The 23,132-nt window shown below is 53.2% G+C and overlaps 2 protein-coding genes across 2 annotated transcripts in view; both read left to right on the top strand.

Moving 5' to 3' along the window:
* SYT17 (synaptotagmin 17) overlaps positions 1-1,661 on the top strand; it is a 34,940-nt gene extending 33,279 nt beyond the window's left edge. The window contains exon 8 of the mRNA XM_032126121.1: positions 495-1,661. Within this exon, the coding sequence (XP_031982012.1) occupies positions 495-691 (197 nt within the window). The 3' untranslated portion in view covers positions 692-1,661. The remainder of the gene's footprint in view (positions 1-494) is intronic.
* A 3,389-nt stretch (positions 1,662-5,050) lies between these two features.
* On the top strand, positions 5,051-14,064 carry CLEC19A (C-type lectin domain containing 19A). The gene is made up of 5 exons (XM_032126123.1): positions 5,051-5,178; positions 11,180-11,345; positions 11,840-11,933; positions 12,665-12,797; positions 13,539-14,064. Exons 1-5 carry the CDS (start codon positions 5,085-5,087, stop codon positions 13,616-13,618), a joined length of 567 nt encoding a protein of 188 aa, XP_031982014.1. The 5' UTR covers positions 5,051-5,084; the 3' UTR covers positions 13,619-14,064.
* Positions 14,065-23,132: the final 9,068 nt, after the last annotated feature.

Below are 23,132 nucleotides of genomic sequence, written 5' to 3'. Positions count from 1 at the left end.
GAGATCATCTGCATTTCCCCAGGGTCAAGCTGCTGGGCTGCTTTTGTGATTTCATGATGCCCAGGTAGAGCTTTTGGCACTTCTTTACATGATGCAATTCTCCTTCAAGGCCAGGCTGGACAGGACTTTGAGCAACCTGCTCTAGTGAAAGGTGTCCCTGCCTGTGGCAGAGGGGTTGGAACAGGATGATCTTTGTGGTCCCTTCCAACCCAAATCATTTTATGATTCTACTTTACCTATTCATGCTAAATACCGTGGTAACTGTGCAGTTGTGTCTTATTTATTTGAATTGTATTTGGCTGTAGTACAGCTTATTTTATTCCTTCCATGCCCCTGTTTAACATTTTTCGGATGCCGAGTTACATACCAAAAATGCTGGCATCTGGCACCGGGTGCGGGTGGACGTTTGTAGGACATTCGGGTTCCCGGGGCAGGGCTCTGGGTGAACGAGCGGTGCTTTTGCCTTGACCCCTCTCTGTTTCTGCTCTCCCCAGTGTACGGGCACAACGTGAAGAGCAGCAACGACTTCATTGGGAGAATTGTGATCGGGCAGTACTCGACAGGCGCGCCCGAGTCCAACCACTGGCGCCGCATGCTGAACGCGCACCGCACGGCCGTGGAGCAGTGGCACAGCCTGCGCTCCCGCGAGGAGTGCGACCGCGTCTCGCCCGCCTCCCTGGAGGTGACATGAGGTGGGAAACCGACGGCAGCCAGAGCGAGCGGGCGGACGAGATAAAAAATAAACCAACGACTGAAACACCCCACCTCACACCGTACACGCACCCCACGGCAGCTCCGTCGGATTAACGCGGCTGCCAGCACCCAGCCGGCCGTGCTGGCCTCGGTGACCCACGTCCCGCTGGGTCCTGGCTGTTCCCCTGGGGCCGGAGCTCTGGCTGCTTGCCCCCGGCACCGCTGAGCTGTTTGCGCCCCGCGGGAGGAGCGCGGCGCCGGGCGGCACGGGCTGTGCGTGGACGTGCCGTGGTGAGCACGGAGTGGGCGGAGGAGCTGGGAGCTGCCTCTGCTGTCCTTCCAGTCCAAATCCATGGCTCATCCTCTCGGACATATAAAGTACCCGTGTGCTCTCATTGGTGAACGTGGTAATTAGGCTAGAATATTTTTTTAAATGGTAGAACCTGTGGTGAAATCGATTCTGAGTCCAGTTTTGTCCTTGTACTAGTTTTAACAGAGTTAAGCTGCTGTTAGTGTGTGCGTTTGTGTGCCGGGACACGCGTGTGGCCCCGCGTCGGACGGATCCCGTGTCCCGGCAGCGGTGACCTGCCAGTCTCGATAGCAGTCTGTGTGCGTAGTAGATTCAGTGATGATATAGCAAAATCGACATTTCCAATAGCATTTGTACTGGGAAAACCAGCTCGTGTCCTTTCAAACCTGTGCTGTGCAAAAGAAACCTGCTCCAGGGACTTTGGCGGTTAAGAAGACCCAGAAAACACAATTTTAATTCTCTCACAGACTGCAGTGGCTCTTTCTGTGTTGTGTGTGTTTACCCAGGTAGTTCTTCAGGTCACCAAGTGAACTTAGCTACAGTCAAGCTGTCCTGTTGGTTGCTTCTGCACATTTTATTTTTCCACAGTGTGTTGTCTGGTATGATGCAGATTGTATATTTATTGAAAATAAAATTCTATTTAATTGTGCCACAGAGATTGGGGTGATACTTGTTGAATTCACCTTTGTGTTGAGCTCCTTCAGTTATGCTTATGGCAGAAAAAAAGCCAAAGTGTTGGCAGTTACCCCATTGTTACTCACTGCAGGTGAACTGGGAGCAGTTTGAGAGAAACTGGGCACCTGCTGCTGGAGGTTGGTCTGGAGAGCGAGCTGGATGCCTTGGTCTGGCCATGGTGGTTCCCAGCCCAAGCCCACCCAGCACCCTGTGGGTTGGACCTGTGAAACTCCAGAGCTGGCATGTGGGAGGATGGGCAGCACTCATCTCCCTCCTCTTTTTATTAAATGAAGCCCAAAAGGAAACCCCACTACCTCCTGTGCTTTTAATATTTTGATTTTTAAAAAGGAAGAAAAAAATACATATGCCTATTTCACCCATTTGTTATTTAGCTGCTACAGTTAGGGACAGGTGAGTCTTAAAAAGCAAAACAAAACAGAAAACCCAACCACACCAAAAAAAACACAAACCAGAAAAGCTCAGTGCTTGTTTTGGCAGGTGTCAGTGTGTGGGTCAATAATCCCTGCTGCTGTCCAGGTGCTCCTGCTCCAGGGAAGGTGTGTGTTGTAGCTCCGGTATCAGCATCCCTTCAGCACTTTGCCCATGGCACCTGGCTCCCTGCTGCTCTCCAGCACAGCTGCTCTGTGTGAGCAGCACACAGCAGCGGGGCAGTGGTGCCTGCAGGGCTGGGCGTTCTCTTTCCCAGCATACTGGGGTGTGCTGGCTATCGATTCTAACCTGCCTCTCTGCGAGGTGCAATTTCCTCTCTGTCCTGCAGCAAAGTCGATGGCAAATCTCTCTTCTCTGGCTTCCTCCTGGTTTGTCTCATCAAAAAGTCACAGGGAGTCCTGGGCAAACACGTGCTGTAGGAGGCTGAACTCTTCCCGTAACTCAAGAAGGCTCAGGCAAGGGGCTGTGGTTTCAGCAATTTCTGTGGTTGACATTAATATTCTTCCATGTGGGGCCTGTGGACAGCAGAATGAGCTCAGGACATCCGTGAGAGCTGGCCTGAGCCCAGCCACATGCTTTGCTCAACACTGGGGACAAAATGTGAACAGAAGGCACTCTTGCCCGAGTCTGTCCTTGAAGTCGTGAGGTGTCTGTTCCACAGGGAGGAACAGTTGTGTTCACAGGATGCCAAAAACTGGTGATGGAGCCCAGAGGAAAGGTCAGTGAGAGCAGAACAGAAGCATACTGGGGAGCTGCTGGCCTGCAGAGCGAACAGAACACAGCGTGGGAGGGAGAGGAGCAGGAGGGATGGACTGTGGCCGTGCTCCTGGGGCTGCACCCAGCAGGTGAAGCACATCTCATGTTTGGTGGAGTTGGAAGGTAACCCAAAGTGCAGCTGCAGCTCCAGCTGGCACTGCGTGCACAACGTGCTTGTGCTGTCCCAGTGCTGGGAGCGAAGCTGGTGCCCAGCTGCTGTGCCAGGCTCAGGGCTGGGGCTCAGGGGTAGCACGGGGGGCTCAGCTGTGCTGGGGGGGATGCTGCTGCCATGAGTCGGGCTGTTAGAAACCAGGATAAAAATTATTCAGGATCTCTGCTCCCTCTTTAACATGAGTATTTGTGCTTTGGGAGTAGATTAATATGCTCAAAGATTTTTGTTCCATAGTTTGCTGAAAGTTGTTTATAACGCTGGCTTTATCTCAGGATGGCACACAGGAAAGAAGGGAGGAGGCATGCCTTGACTTCTAATAATCCCAGCTCCTTCATTTTTAGTGGTCTTTCGTAGCAGTCAGCTTTTCCTTGAGCCTAATAATTTCAGATCAATGTATGGGAGGGGGCGGGGGGATGTTCTTAGAAGGCTTTATTTAATACAAAGAAAACTTAATATAGAAAAGTTGATTGAATGAGTTACTGTCTCTGGAGTAAGTCTGGATGTTTTACTGTACTGAAAGCTTGGTGTCACCCCAAATTGTTTATACTTGAATCTCTAAAAATGGGTTGAAAATGCTGAAAATTTTAATCTGTAGCTAAGAATAAAAAGGGAACAGCATTGAGAGTGATCCTAAGCAGTTCCTTCAGCCCTGATTTAAGGCATAAATTGGAAATGGAGCAGGACCACAAAATTCTATAGTATTTGTGCCTGTACTATTTCCCTTACGAGTGCAACAGATATAAGAGGACTTTATACAGTATTTTTAAAAATCTGAAGTTAATGTCTAACAAAATGCTGACCACAGGAAGGAGACGTGCTGGATTGGTACAGAGTGCTGTATCATGTCAGGTTTTCTGCTGTTACGTGACGGCGTGGACCCAGCACGGACCTGGCAGATGGGCACGGAGTGAATTCCTGAAGCAGCCTGGGAGCCCCGGGCACAGCTGGGGGTTCCCTGCTCCAGGCTGTTGAAGTGTGTCAGAGCATTGCCTTGCTCTGGGAAAAAAACCCCAAACCAAACACAGGGAAAAACCCAACAAACCCCACCCCCCCGAAACCAAACCAAACCAAAAAAAAAGCACCACTCAAGGGGCTCGGACGTGTCAAACCCCACTGCCCTGCAGCTCCGGAGCTTCTCCCCTGCCTCCCTCCCCAGGTGCCCTCCCTGCCGTGGCCGCCTCTCCCCGGTGCCAGCACGGCCCTCGCCCTTCGCCGCCGTCCCCCGGGCCCTGCCCGCAGCGGGGTCCCGGCTGTCACCCCCGGCCTGAGGGGCTGCCCCGGCCTCCTCCGCCCGCACCCGAGGGGCGCTGCGGGATGGGGACACTGAACCCCCTCGGGATGCACCTGGCGGGGCGAGCAGGGATGATGTCCGTGCTGGCCTGCGGCCCCGGGGGGTGACAGCAGCTCTGGGCGAGCAGCGTCCGCCCGAGCCGGGCTGCGGGCAGCGCACGGAGCCCCGGCCCCTCGGGGATGCGCTGAGCGGGGCCGGGGGCGGGCTGGGGCAGCGCCCCGGGTGCGGGCCCCCTCGGGGATGCGCTGAGCGGGGCCGGGGGCGGGCTGGGGCAGCGCCCCGGGTGCGGGCCCCCTCGGGGATGCGCTGAGCGGGGCCGGGGGCGGGCTGGGGCAGCGCCCCGGGTGCGGGCCCCCTCGGGGATGCGCTGAGCGGGGCCGGGGGCGGGCTGGGGCAGCGCCCCGGGTGCGGGCCCCCTCGGGGATGCGCTGAGCGGGGCCGGGGGCGGGCTGGGGCAGCGCCCCGGGTGCGGGCCCCCTCGGGGATGCGCTGAGCGGGGCCGGGGGCGGGCTGCGGAGGAGCCGCCGCTCGGGGGAGGGGGCAGCGCGGCCCCTATATCCGCCCCGCCCGGCCGCCGCCCCAGAACCCGCGGGGCCCGGCCCGAACGCGACCCCAGCGCCGGCCGGACCTCCCCGGAACCCGCACGCCCGACGGGACCCCCGAGCCCGGCGCGACCCCCGCGCCCGACGGGCCTCGCGGCGGAGCCGGCAGCGCAGGCGGTGCCCGGCGCTCCGGCCATGGGCAGCGGGCAGCGGGCGGTGTGCGCGCTGCTGGCCGCCGCCCTGCTGGCCGCCCAGGCCTTCCCCCAGACCAACATCAAGATCAGCCAAGGTGGGTGCTCGGCGGTGGCCGCGGGGATTTAGTCGGCCATGGTGGCCGTGGGGAAGGAGCGTGTGTGCCTCCCGCAGGGCCGGCAGCTGGCTTCCCCCTTCTCCGGCCGCTCCAGAAATCCCTGACTTTCTTTGAAATCAGCTTTCTTCTTCACCATGGGGACGTGCCAAGGGCAACTGCGGTCCTTCTCCTCGGGATGCCAAAGGTCTCCGGGATGGCTTTGTTTCGGTGTGTCGGGTCAGCTCTGTGGTCTTTGGCAGCAGGCGCTGCCGTGGCTCGGAGCCGCTGCGCCGGGCACGCACACGAAGGGTGCGGGGCTGTGGCCATGCGGCCCCGCCGGACAGGCCGAGGGCCATCGGGGCTCCTCGTTTATTCACACTTAACTGCGTGTGCAACAAATACGGGATTCTCCCTTATTCCCCTTCTTTGCTCCGAGCTGCTGCTGTATGTCACTTAGGTTTCTTCCAAACTTTTTCACGCCGTTGGTGCAAGTGAGAGTTGCTGCTCCAAGTTTGTTTGAACCCTTTTAGGTTTATTGGGACTGTGAGTGGAAAGGGAGTCCTTAAGTGCTGTGCAGTGAGATCGTGAGAAAAGGGATCGATACAAGCCTGGCTTTCCTGCCAGACGCCTAATCTGTGGGAGCTTTGCCAAAACTAATTAAGGAGGGAAAAGCTCTGCAAGATAACTCCTATCTGTCAGTGCCAGCTGCAGGCGTGCTGCTGCCAGTATTGGCTGTAGCCTCACAACTCCAAACATACCTGGCAGAGGATTTGAAGTGGTAAAACCAGCTTGGTTTCATTAAAGAATTTGAAAAAGCGAAGCCCTCGGTGTGAGAGGATGTCCCTCGCAATGCGCTTCAACTGATGTTTAATATTTTACTTGGAAACTTGTGACATGTGCCTTAAAAACACTTCTGGGTGTGTAAACTATTGCCCAGTTATGAGATTCGTGTCCATCAGTGGACATACCATCCCCTGCAGCTCCAAACAACCCCCAGATACACGGAGACCAGAGTCCTCCTCATCGCTTCCTTCGAAGGTGGGTGCTCAGTGTGAGGCTCTTTCATCTGTTAATGAAAGACAAATATTGCAAGTAACATGAAGGTGGCATTGTTTGTCCATGCTGACTATAATGTCAGGGCTTGAGGACTTGCTTCTAAAGCCGTGGGTGAGTTGAGGCACCCCAACATCACACAGCAGCACTGTCTTAGCCCCTGCCACATGCTCCTGCCCACCAACCCCCCTGTTTAAATGCTTATTCTGTGCGTTTACTCAATAGTGTGAAAAACGAGGTTCACTCTCCTGTGAGAATTTAAAAAGTTTAATAAAAACACAATAAGAGACACATAAAATAAAGCAAAGGGATAACGGCCGGGTGCCGTGGCGCTCTGCCAAGAGCACACCTGATGCCCGAGGTGAGTCCTTTTTATACCATTTTTACTGTCTGTTCTCTGTTCATATTCAAACTTTTCCCGGAGCTGTTCTGCATGGCCACTCCTTGGGTCCGCCTTTTTAGAGCATGCTATAAAACCTTGTGGTTTTATTTCTTTTGATTCTTGGGGTTGAGCCCGCTAGGTAAGAGTCGATGGTAGGGTGGATCTCTTAATTCTCCAGACAGTCAGGGCTGATTGCAGCTTTGGGCCTCTTTGCCCCCCGGGCAGAGCGGTGATAGCGGCTCTCGGACCCTCCTGGCCGCCCGTTCTCCGGGCGGAGCAGCCTTTGGGCCCTTTTGTTCTCTGGACAAAGCGTTGATCAGCAGCTTCTCGGGCCTCATCCTCTGTTGGAGGTTCTCTTACTTGCTCACACTTGCTAACATTCTTGCTAAAAAGAGAGAAAACTACATCCACACAGCAAAAAAGCATTTCTAACATTATATAGTACCTACCTTTATACTTTGCGAGAAGCCAATATTATAATCTATGTTTATAACAAGAGGATGTGGTGGGATGGACATCTGGCTCACCCCAGCTTAGCCACAGGCAGTTCCTGCTGAAGTCATCCTGGGGGTGGGTTCTGGGGGTCCCCTGTCCCAGCCCTGTTGTCTCACCCATCCCCTCTCACTCCCCAGAGCTCCAGCAGTGCCAGCCCTGGGTAAAGCCCTGCTGCTGGCCCTCCCCGTGGCCTGAGCTGGTGAGAGGTGGCTCGGTGTTGGTGAGCACCAGGGTCCTGGTGCTGAGCCCCAGCTCTGCCAGCTGGGAGCACTGCCCATCCCTCACTCTCACCACCACAGCCCTCAGATCCCGGTGGAGGGGCTCTGCTCTGGGAAGGACCCAGACTTCCACATGACTGGGATCTCCTCAGCTCTTATCCGTTGACATTAATTTCAGATGAGCCTGTGGGGCGTTGATGGACACTCTCCAAACCCAGCTGCTTGCCAGGAGCTGAAGAGGTTCACTTGCCTTTTCAGGTCAGATGGCAGCATTAGCTTATGGATGTTCCAAGGGGGGTGTCTCCTAGCACCTCTAAGGTTTGAGGAAAGCTGTCAGCTGTTCATGAAATGGAGCTCTTTGATGCTCTGCAACAAGAAGAGCGTCCGCTGCCAGCACTGACCTGAGCTGGTCTGCTGTCCAAAACTCTTTGACAGAGCTGCAGCCCCTCAGGAGCCCTCCTTGCCTGGGCATCTCTTGCCAGCCTTGTCCTAGCCCCAGATTTCGCATCTCAAACCTACAAATCCCTGGAAGTGAGGCAGCATTGCTCCTTGGGATGAAGTTTTCAGGGGTAAACCTGCTCTTCACCAGCTGAGTCCATGGGGAGTCATGCAGCTGGTGGTAGGTTTTTTCCCAGTAGCATCCTGAAATGAAAAGAAACCCTTGTGAAACTGGCTAGGATTTTCTCAGTTAATTATTTCTAGTTGGAAATAGGCCAGTTGGGGAAGTGAAACTTTTTTGGCAGAGCAGTGCCAGCTTCTGTAAGATTTTGATAAGTGTTTTTTCTGGTGGTTCTACACTAAATAAATAAAAAAGCTCCAATTTGGCACTGACACAAATGCAGAGAGCACAAAACTTTATTTGTGACCCCAAATATTTGTTTTCCAGCTTTTCTGAGTTAGTAACAGCTGCTTGATCTGAATCTTATCCTCAGCCAAGTCTGGACATCTATTTTGCTGGTGCTGCATTAAAACATGGTCCTGCCCTTAAAACTGCTGCACTGTAAATAAGCAAAGGGAGAAAGGATTCTTGCCATCATTTTTCACCAGGAATTTGGAGACAAAGGGATGGACTGACCTGCCATCCTGCAGGCACTGGCTGTGCTGCTCCTGCCCAGTGTGGAGGAGCTGATGCTGCCAGGGTGATGTTTTGCTGGTGTGCTTAGAAGTGAGGATCGGGTCTAAAAAGCCCCCAAATGCTTCCCCTGTCCCCTTCTAGATGAAAATACCACACACAGCTGCTGGCTTGGGTTGCGAGGCTTTCCTGGAGAGCCATGAGTAAGCCCCTGTACTCACAATCCTACATCAGATTTCTTATGATCTTTCTGCTACAAATCTTCCAAATAAAGCAGCTCCCGTGGTTGTTCCTGCCTGAAAAACTGGGACCAGTAGTTCTCCTCCAAAGAGACAGCCAAAGCCTCTGATCCTGACCTAACAGAAAAGATGCTAATTAAAAGCTGACCTCCCATATTTTCCTTTTTGGTATATTTAACCTTAAATTCCTTCAGGCACCTCTGGTTCACTGAAGCTCGTCAAATTAATGCTACCTAATGGGAACCAGTATGGAATAACAAAGAAGGACTGTCTCAGTTTCTGACTCGGTTTCAGCTGCTCTGAACAAACATGAGGGTGATTTTCCCTGGCAATTGGGGTGCCCATGGGCTGGCTTTGAGCCAGGACACTGGGACACCCACTGCAATTAGCACTCAGGAGTGAATGCTCCGTTTGCTGGGGATGCTGCTGGCTTAAGCCCTGTGAATTTTGCCACCACGCTGACAGAGGTGAGGATTTTGTCAAGGCACTATAATAAAATCCCAGTTGCTGGGGCAGCTGGTGGTGCCTGTCTGGCACAGACCTCTAGGCTGTCCTCGGCAGGAAGGAACAGTAACCTGGAGTTTCTGCAAGCCAGGACCAGGTCCCAGCCCTGTCCTTAATGGGGGTACATGCCTCACCTGTGACCTGGTTGTAAAGCTGAAGCCTCATACTGTAGGTTTGACCCTCTTCCCTTGTTCTGCTTTGGTTTTGGGGGAGACAGGGAACCCTGGCCAGCATCATGGGGGGAGGGGGGCTTGGCTCCCAGGAATCACATCAGCTCTTGGAGTTCCTGGTCCAGCTCTATTGCTACAGTAAAATAATTTGCATTTCCTAGGGCTGTTCTAAGGTTTTTCCCAGTGCAAGTATGGCCAGGTGTGACTCACAGAGCTGAACTCTGCACCACCCCAGAGCTGGCTGCATCTTACCCACTCTCCCCAAAAGCTCTTCCAGCTCAGCAGGCCTTATCTTTTTCCCCCATAGCCCATAATTAGTGCTGATGAGGATGGGAGAGCCCCTTGAGCCCCTCAGGGGTTTGTTGCTGTAGGGTGCAGAGCTGCCCCCAGTCTCAGCTCCTCTGCAGGGATGGCTGGGGGTCCCAAGGCAGGTTGATGGGGTGACACCCCCACAGGGCTTGGCAGTTGACTTGGCCTTGCTCAGGAGGAAAAAAAGACTTTGCATTTGCAGTTTGTCTCCTGGGGGGGTGTGACAGCAGGGACCTGTGGGCTGGCTGGCGGCTGTTTGTAGAGCACTCAGAGATCCCCATGTGGAAAGAGCTGATGAAAGATGAAATTACCACCCAGAGCTGCCAGCACTGGCACAGAGAGGGATTTGGCTCTATGAATGCTCACAACAGCTGCTTTGGATTCACCTTGCCTCTCTTTTTCTCCACACTGTTGCTTCCCTTGCCACAGCCACATCCCTCGCTGCTGTTGGCAGGGTTTTGCTCTTCCCACCCTTGGGGAAAGCCATTCCCCCGGCCCCTCAGTACCGGAGGCACCACCCTGACCTCTCTGGGCTTGAGCCTGTTACCTGCTTGGATAGTCTGATGGCATCTGACGTCTGCCAGCACCCCCTGCACACCCACCCTGCCCACTGCCCCACTCGCTTCGACAGCAGCCCTGACCCCGGACCACGACTCCGTGGCGATGTGGGAGCTGGCTCAGGGGGAGCTGGCAGTTCCCCCACATTCACAAACCAGCAGCTGAGAGAGTTAAGTCTATGTGCCCCAAGATTTGAGGCTCCTGAGTGCTGCATCCTCCCCACAGGAGGGGGAGCAGGACATGGAGGAGGTTGGAGCAAGGTGTTAATGCCGCTGCCGTGTTGCGACAGCGGCAACTGCAAAGGCTGCAGAAGGACGTGCTGCCCCCACAACGGCCTCTTTTGGGGCAACTTCCCCACTGTGCTGACAAGCGGCAGGGGAGGAGGAGCAGCTGCGTGGCCCCGGCTCTTATCTGTTGGCGGGAGGCAGATAGGCTGGCACCGCTGCCGGCGGCACGCGCGCCTGGCCGGCTGCTCCTGGGGCTGGGATCCAGTGCCTACGTGCACGGCTGCATCCCAGCCCAGCCACAGGGCATGGGGGGGTTCCTTGGAGGGAGGAGCTGCAGGCTGTCCTTGCAGGAGGGCAGAACACGGCCATGGCCCTGCAGCCCTGGCTGTCAGCCCCCATCCCAGCACGGCGGCTCTGCTGCTGCTGATAGAGGAGAGAGGAACCCTTATCTTGGTTTTCCCAGTAGCAAATGTCGGTGCCTTTATTTTAAGCATCCTCTACCCAAAGTGATGTCAGACTGGCTTGGAATGCCCTTCCTGGTTTAGACAAATGCTAGAATTGAGGAACCCACAACTTGTTCTAAATGTGTTTTGACTTTTGCAAACTTTTGCACGTCTCCTGCATCAGTTGGGTTTTCCCTGCATGCGTTTGGTGGTTATTTGCCTGGCTGAGGTGGGGGAGCAGGGCTGGGCACTGCTGCCTCCACCACCTGCTCAGCTGTCCGGCCAAGCTGTCTCACCACCAGCTGCTGGATGTCCTGTGCTCTGCCCCCAGCCATGCCCGAGCCTGTCCACGCCTACTCCTGCCCACTCTTCTGGACAGAGTACGAGGGTCACTGTTACCGGTACTTCCCCGTCAATAAAACCTGGGCTGAAGCTGACCTCTACTGCGCCGAGTTCTCCATTGGCATCAGATCAGCCAAGCTGGCCTCCATCCACAGGTGAGGTGTGCAGAAACATGTCATCCCACACTGACACAGCCTGGGGAGGGAGGAAATTGGGGGCAAAGTCCCATTCCCTCAGCACAACCTCTGTGTGAGCTGCAGGCTCATGTTCCAGCCTACAAATCCCTCTGCAGCAGCGGCCCAGTCAAGTCTGGTGCACTGGTCACACAAAGGCGACATAGAAAATAAGTGCCTATTCCTGGATTGGCAGGAAAACTGGCATAATACTCCCTAAGTTTCCCCAAACTGTGTTTTTCACTCTTGAAAAAGGGATAGAAGTACAACGCAATTACACAGGGTTTTTCCCTATGCCCTCTCCCCCAGCTCTCACCAACACTACGCTCCTCTTGCACAGACCCAGGAAAGTAATCGCCAGCAGTAAGAGGGGGACCCATTTGGCCCCGGGTCCTGTGGTAGGGGGAACGCTTAGGGACACGCCTGACCATTTGCTGACACATCTCTTGATGGCCCCGTATCACTCTGTTTGCCAGCTGGGAAGAAAACGTCTTTGTGTACGACCTGGTGAACAGCCGCGTGCCCGGCATCCCCACCGACATCTGGACGGGGCTCAACGACCTTCGGCAGGTGGGAACTCCCTGTAGCCATGTGGGAAATGGCTTTGAAAAAGTCACCTCTCTGTGTTTTCTTCTTTGTCCCTTATACCCTCTTTAATCAGGAGGTGGCACAGAGTCTGTGGTGCAGCACGGAGAGAAAGTTGTCATTTCACCCATTCCAGTCTGCTTTTAAAAGAGAAGTCTTACTAGAATTAGTAGATTAATCAGTAATTATTCATACCACGTTTTATTACTGGATTAACAGAAAGAGTATTGTTCTGCTGGTCTAAGAAGAGCAAATAAACTGAAAAGGTCTTCAGTGTCAAAAATCACCAAATTCCATTGCCCTCTTGTGATACTCTGTGACTTTTGAAAGCTGACATGTTGGAAATATATAGTCTAATATGTTAGAAAGAAAAATGGAGACCATCAGGAGAACAGTCTCTTGTCAGCAAATTTTTTGTAGATACTGGAAAAGGAATGGAAAATGAAGAGGACAAGGAACACAGAACTGGGTGGGGGTGTTAAAAAATACACAGATTTAATTTCTGGGCTTCCCCTGGTGAGAGCACTTCAAAATCTGGGGCTGTTCTTGGCAAGTTTCCAGTTGTAAAACCCAAAGGAGCTGTTTGGCCTTTGCTGAGTGGTGACAGTCTCTCCCCATGTCCCTGGGCTGTGTTTCACTGGGAATGGGGTGGGGACTACATGGGAGTAGGCCTCCCACCCTCTGCAGACGGCCTTTCTCCACTGGTCTCATGCCAGGAGGGTCACTTTGAGTGGACAGATGGCTCCTCCTACGACTACCACTACTGGGATGGCAGCCAGCCTGACGATGGGATCCACTCCATCCCGGAGGAGGAGGACTGCGTGCAGATCTGGTACAGGCACAGCAGCGGTGAGTGCCCAGGGCACCCTCAGTGTTATTTGCATGTCAATAAATTCAATCCACCGTGGCTCCTGCTTTTCTGAAGAGGTTGCTGGCAGGCAGAGGATTTGCATTTTAATTTTTTAGTATTATTTTCTTTTTTCTTTACAGTGAAAAGGTGTATTTTCCCTTTCACCATGTACATACATGCACACATACTCATTTTCCCTCTGCTCCCAGCCCATCTCCCTCTCCCATATTAGCAGCAGGACAGGAGCATCAGCTGCCTTGAAGAATTACCAAATTTAGTCGAAGGTCAGATTTTCCCATTTCCCCTCCCACACGGGAAACCCGTGGAAACACTCATTGGTTTGCCAGCTTTTCTCTCCCATGCTGGGGCCAGGGCATCTCCCTGAAGTGGGACAAGACCCTGCCTGTGCAAAAATCCCATTTCACCAGCCAGGTGTGTCCAGACCCCCCAGCTGTACCTGAATGTCCTGTCCACGGGCAGCCTGCTGATAATTTTGGGGGTACAGGACTGCGTTTGCAGCTGCCCCTCCACTACCGAGTCCAAGCTGGGGCCCGGCCTCCCCTCCCACATCCCCCAGATGGGGAGGGGGATGCTGGAAGGAAGCATGACTGTGAGTGGCACAAATGGGAGCACATCCAGAGAAAGCCTCCCACAATGGCAGGGGGTCCTGGTCCCAAGGGCAGTGCAGGGTTCCCTCCTTTTGCCTTTTTTCAGCTAATGCCTTGTTTTTTGGGGGGTAGCACTGCGCTCCTGGAATGACAACGCCTGTGGCAGAGCCTTCCCCTTCGTCTGCAAGATTCCCTCACTGGCCCTGGACTGAGGCTGCTGGTGCTGCCCACACCCCCCTTCATTTTGGGTCACCTCTCCAGCTGTGCCAGGCAAGAGCAGTCAGGGCATGGCATGGGTTGGGAGAGCCTTGGAGCTGCTTGGATCCCCAGCCAGTCCCTGGCTGCAAAATCCCTCCTGGGAGTGTGGTGGGGATGAACCTGGCACTCAGCACTGACAGGAGCTACATTCAACAGCAAAGGAGCCCCCAAGCCTGAGTCTGGCTTTGGATTTCAGATCGACTATCACAGCGTGTTAGAGGAAGCCCATGATTTTACCAATACACCAAACTGTTAGCACCCAAAAATAGCCATGTGTAGGAAATGCTTTTGCCTGTTGATCTGCAAAGAGTGGAGGAAAAGTGTTGTTTTCTGTTAAGTTATGCAAAATGCCTCTTGTCCATGTTATTTTCCTCTCTGCTAAAATAAACGGCAAACAGCAGGTGGAGGCTCCGCTCTCTTTCTTGCACTGGAGTAGCAGTGACTCCCTGGGGACTTGGGGTTTCATGTGGAAGAAGTTATTTTTTCCCCAGCCTGCTCTGTATTACAGAGGTGTGTTGAGGGGAAGCAGCTGCCTGGGAAAGTTTATTTTATTGACCCTGGCTGTTTTTTGGGGTAGCCTGTGTGGTCACCCTGCCCTTTGCCTGGCCCCCAGCAAACACAGAGTGACTGTGGAGGGTGTGGGGGGCCAGTCAGTGCCCCACAGCTCGGCAGCATCCTGGCAGGTGAGCAGGGTCTGGCCCTGGCTGCTTCCAGAGGACTGGGTCAGCTGGAGGGCAGGTGAGGGGCTGACAGACCCCAGCTGGGGGCCAGCCCACCCTCACACCCCTGTCCTGGGTGGGGAGAGCTCGCAGGGTTTGCTGCAGCCCTGTTTCCTAGTGAGATGATGTTTCTTCCCTAAGCCCTCGCTGACGTGCTCTGCTGCACTGGCACCGCAGAAGCACTTCTGTCTTCCAGGTAAATGATTCTGGGGAGGAGTGCGTGGCTGTGGCAGCTGCTGTGTGCCTTGTTTGACCTGCTCAGTGAGAGGGGACACTCCTCCTTGGACGAGGGCTCGTTTGCAGGGTTTGGGTGCAAGCGGGGCTGTGCTGGTGCCAGGGCCCAAGGGAAGGGCAGCACCATCCAGGGAAAAAGGCGCTTCTCCTTCAGGGGATGCAGCTCCAAGGGCACTGCTGGACCCAGCCAGACGCAGTAAATCCAGTGCTCCCCAGGGAGCCCTGGGGTGAATTCTGATCCCTCACAGCCCTGGAGCATCCAGGTGGCTTTGCAAGGAGCCCTGTGCAGAGGGGCTCCTTGCCCTCTCCTGGGAGCCCTGAGTCCCTTTTGTCCCTGCTCCGGCAAAGCCCCAGGGCCTGCTCCACCTCAGCTGCTGCCTGCAAAGATGAGTAAAGCATTGTCATAAAACTGTCTGGCCCCCCTTGATGCCACCATCTTAGAAACATAGCATTCCAAAACTAAGACTTTCTGGAGTGGTCACACTAGATGCAATTGAGGTCAGCAGCTGAGGCTCTGCTGGGAGCTTGGAGCTGCTTCCTCAGATGGCAGTGGAGCTTTCAGCTAAGGTATGTTTTCACTTGGAGAGAAACTAGAAAATTTGGTGGGGTAATAATGGTGTTGTAAGTGGAATGTGTGTGCTGGAGGAAGTCTCTAAAATAAGAAAGTGCTGTCATCCCTGATTATGGACTTTTATATATAAGAATATTTATATAAATGGGTAATACATATAAATGAAACTATTTTTTATTGGATTTTAAAAATGTATATACACACCATTCATATATTTATATGAAAAGTTAGCCATTTGTGTAGTTTTCAGTTCTGGATTTCAGCACTGGATGTGTTTTCTAGAGGCTTTTGTTTCACCTGAAAATAATAAATTATATGTGGATAATAACAGTATGTAAAGAAACCAGCTGCTTAAAAGGAAAGCTCTTGGATCCAACGAGCTGGAAAAAGTTGATGTGGTCTGTGGCAGAAGAGGGTTTGAGGCCCCAGGGGTGGTGCAGGACGTGTGTGATGCACTGAGGTGCGGTCCCGTCTCGGTGGCAGAGCTCAGTCCCAGCACAGGCAGTGGGGCCAGCCCAGCCCAGAGCCCCCGGGCTGGCCGTGCCCGAGCCCGTGCCCCCGGCATCGGGTGTGGATGGGCAGCCACCCATCGAGATGCGAGATGCGAGATGCGAGATGCGAGGTGCGAGATGCTGAGGTGCTGCCGCGCGGTGCCCAGCGCGGCTCCTGGCTGCCTCTCCCCACTTTGTTTTCCCTGTTTCTCCCGTGTCTCCTGTTCAGAGGAGCTGGGAGTTCACCACGGCCGGGGATTGGTATGCCTCGAGCCAAACAACTGTCTTTTTTCCCTGCAAGTGGTACGAGATGTTTCAAAAGAAAGGTTAAAACCTTCCCTTGGGAAAGCGTTTGAAGACCCGGGCCCTACTGTGGTTGAAAATATTGCTAATGGGGAGCCCAATGAAAGCTGTCACCTCCAATTAACATCTTCATTTCCAGGTAAAAAGAACTGAACATGCATGACCTGAAAGTCAGGACCAAAGTTAATAGGGGCTTTGTTTCCCAACCCCCCTGTCTTTCTCCTTTGGCTCCAGGGTCCTTACTTAAAAATCAACCCTCTGTCCTTGCCAGTGTCTTCTGTTTCACAGTAATCAAATAAAATTCAGAAAACAACAGGAGTTTTCACCTCCTTAATGAACTTCTAGTGGATCTGGCTTGATGAAAGATGGGCCACGCCCTTTCTCTCGGCATGGACGGTTCCAGACTCTGCATGGCCTGGAGCAGCTCCAGCTCTCCAGGTTGAACTTCTTTATTTTTTTGTTCTCCTTGTCCCATAACCCCTCACTCCCTTGTTATCTTGAATTTCTCCCTTCTGACTCGCTCTGTGGTGCAGGCAGTGGGAAACCTGGCAGCAGCAGGACTGACACCTCTCCTGCACATCACTTGCAAGTGACTGATTCCTGGGGGTCTTTTTGCGACACTGATTTTCTTAGGAGTTGAACACCTTCTTTTGTAATGCATGAAAGCTGGGGTAAGTGAGAACAGTGTGTGATGTAGCCTGGGAGTGAACCTAAATAGTCTTTACCCTCCTGTACCCTATTTGTGAGCTGTAGAGGCAATATTGCCCCCAGCCCTGGCATGGCAGTGGGGAGAGATGGGCACCTCTGACCTTTTGATTCCTTTTATCCCTATTATGGTTATTTCCTGAGACATGCTGCTGGATGTTGCCGTAGAGATGGATGTCACAGCTTATTGGCACGCTGGGGCTGCCCTGGCACGGCCTGGCCAGGGTTTTCCTCCCCGGTGATTGTCTTGACTGCTCCGACGCCTGGCTGGGCTGGGCTGGGCTGTCCTTTCCTCTATTAATTCGGTTAAGACTTTTTTTTTCCCCATAAATGACTGGGAGAATAAGGGCTGCACAGCTGAATCATGAGCTTTTTCTTGTGCTTTTCCCTTGGATTTAATTGCCTGAGCAGTGTCTCAGCTCCTGCCCCGAGGCCAAGATGCCTCAGAGTGGTTCCCTTTGACAGAGAACAAAAATATCTCGGGACCAAAAAACATGCTTTGAGCAGCTCAGAGAGTACATTACAGACTGGCTGCAACAGTGAGGCACCAAAAAAACCCCCAAGCCACGAGCCCCTGTAACAGATGACGTTACCCACCTGTGCAATGGGGTGGGTGTTAAATCCCACGGCAGGGAGACACAGAGCAGCGGGGCACGGGGAAGGTGAGCAGGATGTGGCCCCGTGCTGTGCGGGTCCCAGTGGATGTTGGCTGCACTGAGAAGCCCCTGCCATTCTGCAGGAGGGCTTTCCCATCCCGCCTCGGACCATCTGCTCCCTGCTGCTGCCAGGGAACGAGCGGGACAGTGGGAGCCAGTGGGGACAAACCTGCTGGGAAGTGCATCTCCTCCTGGGCAGCCAAAGGGCTCGGCTGTGGCAGAATGAAGCTGGGTTTATAGGCCCTGGAAGCTGTGGGTGTGTAATGGCACCTGAACTAATTGCAAAAGCTCAGTGAAACTTCCAGCAGCACCAGTGCCCCTCGGAGAGGCTCATGGCTGCTGGGGGCTCCTCCAGGCTGGGGGACCCTGGGGTGGGGCAGGCTCACCACAGGAGCTGGCTCATGCCAGGGCCCAGTGTGCTTTTGACTGTTCCCTTTTGGTACCCCAAAAGTCTCCTCTTTTGTGGCCAAGGCTTTCCAGGGTTCCTGAGAAAATTGCCTTGGTGGGTAGAGCTGGCTGTGGGCCCTGTCCCTGTTTGGCGCAGGGCTCTGCAGCACGGCCACCCAAAAAGAGTGGTTATGTTTGCCATTAACCGGTTTGGCTTTGCTGGGGCTCAGTAACTTGGCTGGAAACTTTCATTCCTGGGTGCAAATTGCCAGAGCTGCCGCTGATCAGAGGCAAAGCCCAGACCTGATGGGAATGCAATTCCCACTGCGGTCCTGCTCGGAAAGCCGGTCAGCCTTGAAGGACACGGAGCCGGAGCGCAGCTGACGTGAGAGAGAAGGGATCCACAGCTGTGGGCACCTGGAGCTGGTCAGAGAGGACAGGGCTGTTCTGGGCTGATGCTGAAAGAGCTGATGCTGCTCAGCAATCCTGGCTGCTGTCCCCAGGCGGGGTCCTGGGCACCGCGCTCCTGCTGTGCTGGCAAAATGTAGCTGCATTTGGGAATCTACCAAAAAAGCCGGGTCCAGCTCTCAGGGTTACCATGGCAACTAGATATTTGCTCATTTGTATTTCTTGAAAATTATACTGGGCTGCTGATTGCCTCGTTTGTGAAGCTCTTTGTCAGGACGCCAACAAATCCCTGTCTGTCAAGGGCTGTGAGGGAGCGAGTGGTGCCGTTGTCGAGCAGATTTCTGAATGGGAGCTCTGCTGGAGTGTGGGTGCAATGTGACAGCATCCCTGCCACAGACACCCAGGAACATACCCCTGGCCTAGGAAGAGGGTGCTTGCTCTGCTCATCCCCTCTGACATCCATTTGTCTTCATGCCATTGCTTGGGTTAACATAAAATCCGAGTGACTTGTCATGGGAGACCACGCTCAGGATGGGACAGGGGAAGGCTTGACAGGAAGCTGTCTTCTTGCATGGAAAGGACTCAAATAAAATATCCTCCTCTGGCTGTTCTTGAGAATCAGCCACACAGCAGGAAGGCAAGAGGTTTAACTCAAAGGTACTTTGAGGAATTGCTGTGTCCCTGTGTGTTCAAGGGAGGAGGTGAGAGCCACAAGACAGGAGGGGCCCCAGGAGCAGCACCCACCAGCTGAGAGGGGATGGCTGTGATCCCGCTCACAGAGGAATAACCACCATCCTCTGTTTCCAGAGTGCATGGAGACTTTGAGGCTTGGAAAAATGCCAGCTCAGATTAAATGCTTACTGGGTTTTGGCATTGCAGACTGGCACTCAGTGTGGAGCAGTGGGAAAGGACGATGCTGCAGGGCTGGCTGGAGCTTTCAGGGGTGGCTGTAGGAGAGGATAGGGCAGGCTTCTCTTTTTATCCTGAAGAAAAAATTATTTTGTTTTGGATGCTGTTTAGACTCTATGGCCCTGGGTTCCTGAAAGTCAATTGACCCACAAACCAGCAGCTGTTCAAGAGCTCAGCATTCCTTGTCAAGTATTTGCTTAGCAGCAAAAAGCCACTTGCCATGAGCTCCTCTTTTGTCTTGTTGAGATAATTAAATTACGAGGCAGAACATTGTGGCAGGTCTGTAGATAGAAGTTCTGTGCATCTTGTCCACATGAGGATGTAACACGTGCATGGGGTCCCACTCCGCTCAGCAGCCCTGGCACAGGTGCCCGTGTGGAGCACGGGGGCTGCTGGATCTCCCCATCATGGCCAGCTGCCCCTGTCCTCCCACCACCAGCACGGGCTGCACTCAGCAGCCACTGAACGTGAGGATCCCAGGCAGGGGGAGAGGAAGGAAACAGCAGAAGTATGGGTTAAAGCAATTAAATTTTGTATTTCATCAGTGTGGAGGGCAAGTGCTTACAGGAAAGGGCCGTGGCCTTTATTAATCTCCAAAGCATTGTATGAAGTCATGGTCCCAAATAAATGCTGAATGCAAATGATGGATGTAATAATCCGGGATGGATAGCTGCCCTGGACTTAGATGGGTTGTGAAAGTGATTATAATATGGTAATAGCAATAAGATTAACAGCTCTAATGAAATCTTAAATGCCAGCTTTGCAACCTGCCCTTTTTTCTGCGTTGACTCCACCAAGGGATCAGCGGGAGCTGGCTGGGGGCTGCGTGTCCCTGTGCACATGATCCCTCTGATCCCCCAGGTACACCTGCCCAACAGGGATTTCAGTGCTAGGGCCCCATATCCACACAGGTGAGGCAGAGTGGCTCCTGCCCTGGCAGTAACACAGTCTGGGCACTGGAAATCCTTGCTCAGATTTGACAGTTTTGGGTGTATTCTGCACCTACAGCAAGTTCACCCTTCACTGCATGTTTCCCTGGCCCCTTGGGTGCTCCCTGCTGCAGGGATGTCCCTTGCAGGATGACTGCCAAGGCAAAAGCCACCAGGTTCCCAAAGCATCCTGGTGCTGGTGGCTTGGGTCCCTTTCACCCTGGGTACCCCCAGGATGTGACTTTTGGGAGAGGACTGGTGAATTTTTGGGGAAGGACTAGAGAGTTTGTGGCTTTGGGTGGAGTGGGGTGAGGTGGTAATGAAGGATGCTGCAGATCTTGCACGCCTGGGAGCCATATGAGACACAAAATGCCTGTCAGGGTGGGATTTTTAACCCCAAAATGCCAGTGCAGTCTCTCACTGCTCATGTTGTCTGCCAGCTGCAGCCACCATCTTTTCTCTCCCGTTGCTTTCTCTATTTTTCTGGTTTAAACTGGGCAAGCCCAAAAAAAGCTGCTGTTTTGTTTGGAGAGTTCAGTGCAGTGAATGACCCATTTTTCTTCTTGGATGAGTCACAGATCTTCCTTTGAAAGGTCTCATTATTAATATGCCATTTGGGGGATATGTCTGAATTTTCCAGCAGTGGCAGCAGCCTTGTCTGTGCTCACCAAGGAACCCTCACAATGAATGGCATATGCCAAATGGCTTCATGCAACAGATTTAGTGTCTTTTAAAGGATATTGCTTCCATGCTTAACACTTTTTCCCTATTAGAAATGTGTTGAAGGTCTTCTCATAAGCAGGAGAAGGGGATCCCTGCCCAGATGGTGCTGCTCACAAAAGAGAAGCAGAACAGGAGAAGGGAGGCATTTTTAGATATGCAGAATGGTCACACAGGGGGGTTGCAGCTCAGGAGAACAAGCATCCCAGCTGCATCTGGGCTGTATCCCAAAGCTCTGCTCTTTGCCTTTTGCACAGACCTCATTAAACTGTGGGCAAAATGAACCCTTGTGACAGATTTCCCCATAAGGGGAAATGCAGAGTCCAACAGGCAGAGAACAGAGTCAAGTGTATTTTAGGAAGAGGCCAAATGAACCATTTGGGCTGTCTGAACCCCACCTCAGATGGAGGCAATACGCTTTTAAAAATGGTATCTTTATTTCTGAGCTGAGATATATTTTCCCTAATACTTGTGGAGCTCCTGCCTCCAAAACACCACCCAAAGTGTGACTTTAAACACCCCCTTCCTAGTTTAGCAGGTAGTATGGTAACTCAAGGGTACCAAATGCAGGTTGACAGAGGATAACATTCCTCACATTTTCAGTTTGTTGGTTTTTCCCTGAACTGCACTTTCAAAACTTGACCTCTCTGGAGCATCTTGCCAACACTTAGTCTCCAGCAAGCCTAGTGAAAACACTTGGGCTGGAAGGGACCTTAAGTATCACCTCATTCCAACCCCCCTGCCGTGGGCAGGGACACCTTCCACCAGAGCAGGTTGCTCTGAGCCCCATCCAGCCCCACCTTGTTCTCTCTTTCTCCCACCCTGCGCAGATTAAGCAACATCGAGGTCTCCCATGGACGTTTCTTCTGCAGTTGAGTCCAATTATGTGATTTTGAAGTTCTACAGACATATCTGGTAAGATTTACACTAGACCCTAATTTCAGGCTGATTGTGTACCGCAGGAAGATGTGGTGCATATTGCCCTGTTAGCCTGATTAGCTGGCTGAGCTGAAGGACGAGTGCGTCGCGCTCTGCTGAGAAGAGCTGACAGAAACAGAGCCCAGTAGTCACTAAGGCTTTTGGCAGCTGGAGATTTTGGGGCTAGCCAGGTGCTGGGAAAGGGCCCTGTGGATCAGTGGCTGTTTGTGCAGCTCAGCTCTGCTGGGAGGCTGAGGCATCCTCCTGTTCCATTAGTTTTGCACACTGAGCTTTGCCTTTTTTTCCCCCCAGTCTGTTGCTTGTTGTGGAGCTGCTGAAAATAACAGATCTTTGTCGATTCTGGAGCTGGGCTTGTGCAGTGGGGAGAGCCTGGCCGTGTTTCAGTCCTCCCTGTCTTCCAAGGGGAGCATTTGGGTGTGCAGAGGTTTGATGTATGGGGGTTTTACATGAGAGCTGGGGCCACTCAAATTATTTCAACCTGTATCTGAGCCACTCACTTCTTAAAATTGTAAATGGAGGTGGTATGAGCGTGCCTATCTGCCCCGAGGCTCTCAAAGTGTTCTCAAGAGCACCCCTAATTTAGTGGACCAATGCTGATTTAGTGGATTTAGTGATGGTGCTTGCTTGGGCTCCCCAAAATGAAGTGTATTTTGGAGACTGACCATTTTCTGATTTGGGGGGAGCTGTGGGATGGCACTGCATGTGCACACTGAGATGTGCAAGGGTTTTAAAGAAGTAGGTGGGAAGGGAAGCAGGCACAGAGCCCTGAGGAGTGGGGCAGTTGGCACCTGCTTGGGAGCATGCTGGAGTCTGCTGAGGATCCATCCTGGCCATGTCCCAGCTCAGCCCTTCATCGCTCGGGGAGCTCAAGCCCCAGCTTTCTGAGGGCAGCTCATACTGGCCACTGGTCTCTTCTGCCCCCTCCAGCATGCTGAAGTTCTGCCTAGAGCTTGGCTATCCTAGGAAGTGAGGCAGAGGCAATCCAACGTGCAGTTTCATCAAAGAGAAAATTATGTCAGGTTTGATTGAGAGGTAGGATAGAGAGGGAGAAATAAATCAGCCTCTCTGGCATTCATCACCCTGGGAAAGGCAGCGCTGGCAGTTTGCATCTCTGGTGCCTCCTGGAGTGCCCAGCAGAGCTGGACAGCAGTTTCACACTGCAGGTTTCAGGGATGGCTCAAGCAGGAGTCCCATCCGGCTGCTCTCTGCTCCGGCAGCTTCCGCAGGCCCTGGGGAGCTGTGTGGGTCAGGGCTCTGGGGCTCAGCTGCACAGCCCTGAGCCTCGCTCTCGGAAAGGCTGTGGCTGCTCCAGGTTCTATCACAAGCTGTCATCATGCAGACACTGCAGCACATCTCCACTGCATCCCTGGCAATCTCTGGCATCAGTGTGATTTCCTCTGCCCTCTTTTGGAATACGATTTTGAACAATCAGTGTGTGATTCAGCAGTAGGAATGCTAATTACATGGCACAACCACAGGGTTAAATTAGTTTCAGCT

This window comes from Corvus moneduloides, chromosome 16 (assembly GCF_009650955.1).
Source record: "Corvus moneduloides isolate bCorMon1 chromosome 16, bCorMon1.pri, whole genome shotgun sequence".
NCBI lineage: Eukaryota > Metazoa > Chordata > Aves > Passeriformes > Corvidae > Corvus > Corvus moneduloides.
Note: the sequence above shows the minus strand (reverse complement) of the source record. Positions and strands in the feature narration are given on the sequence as shown.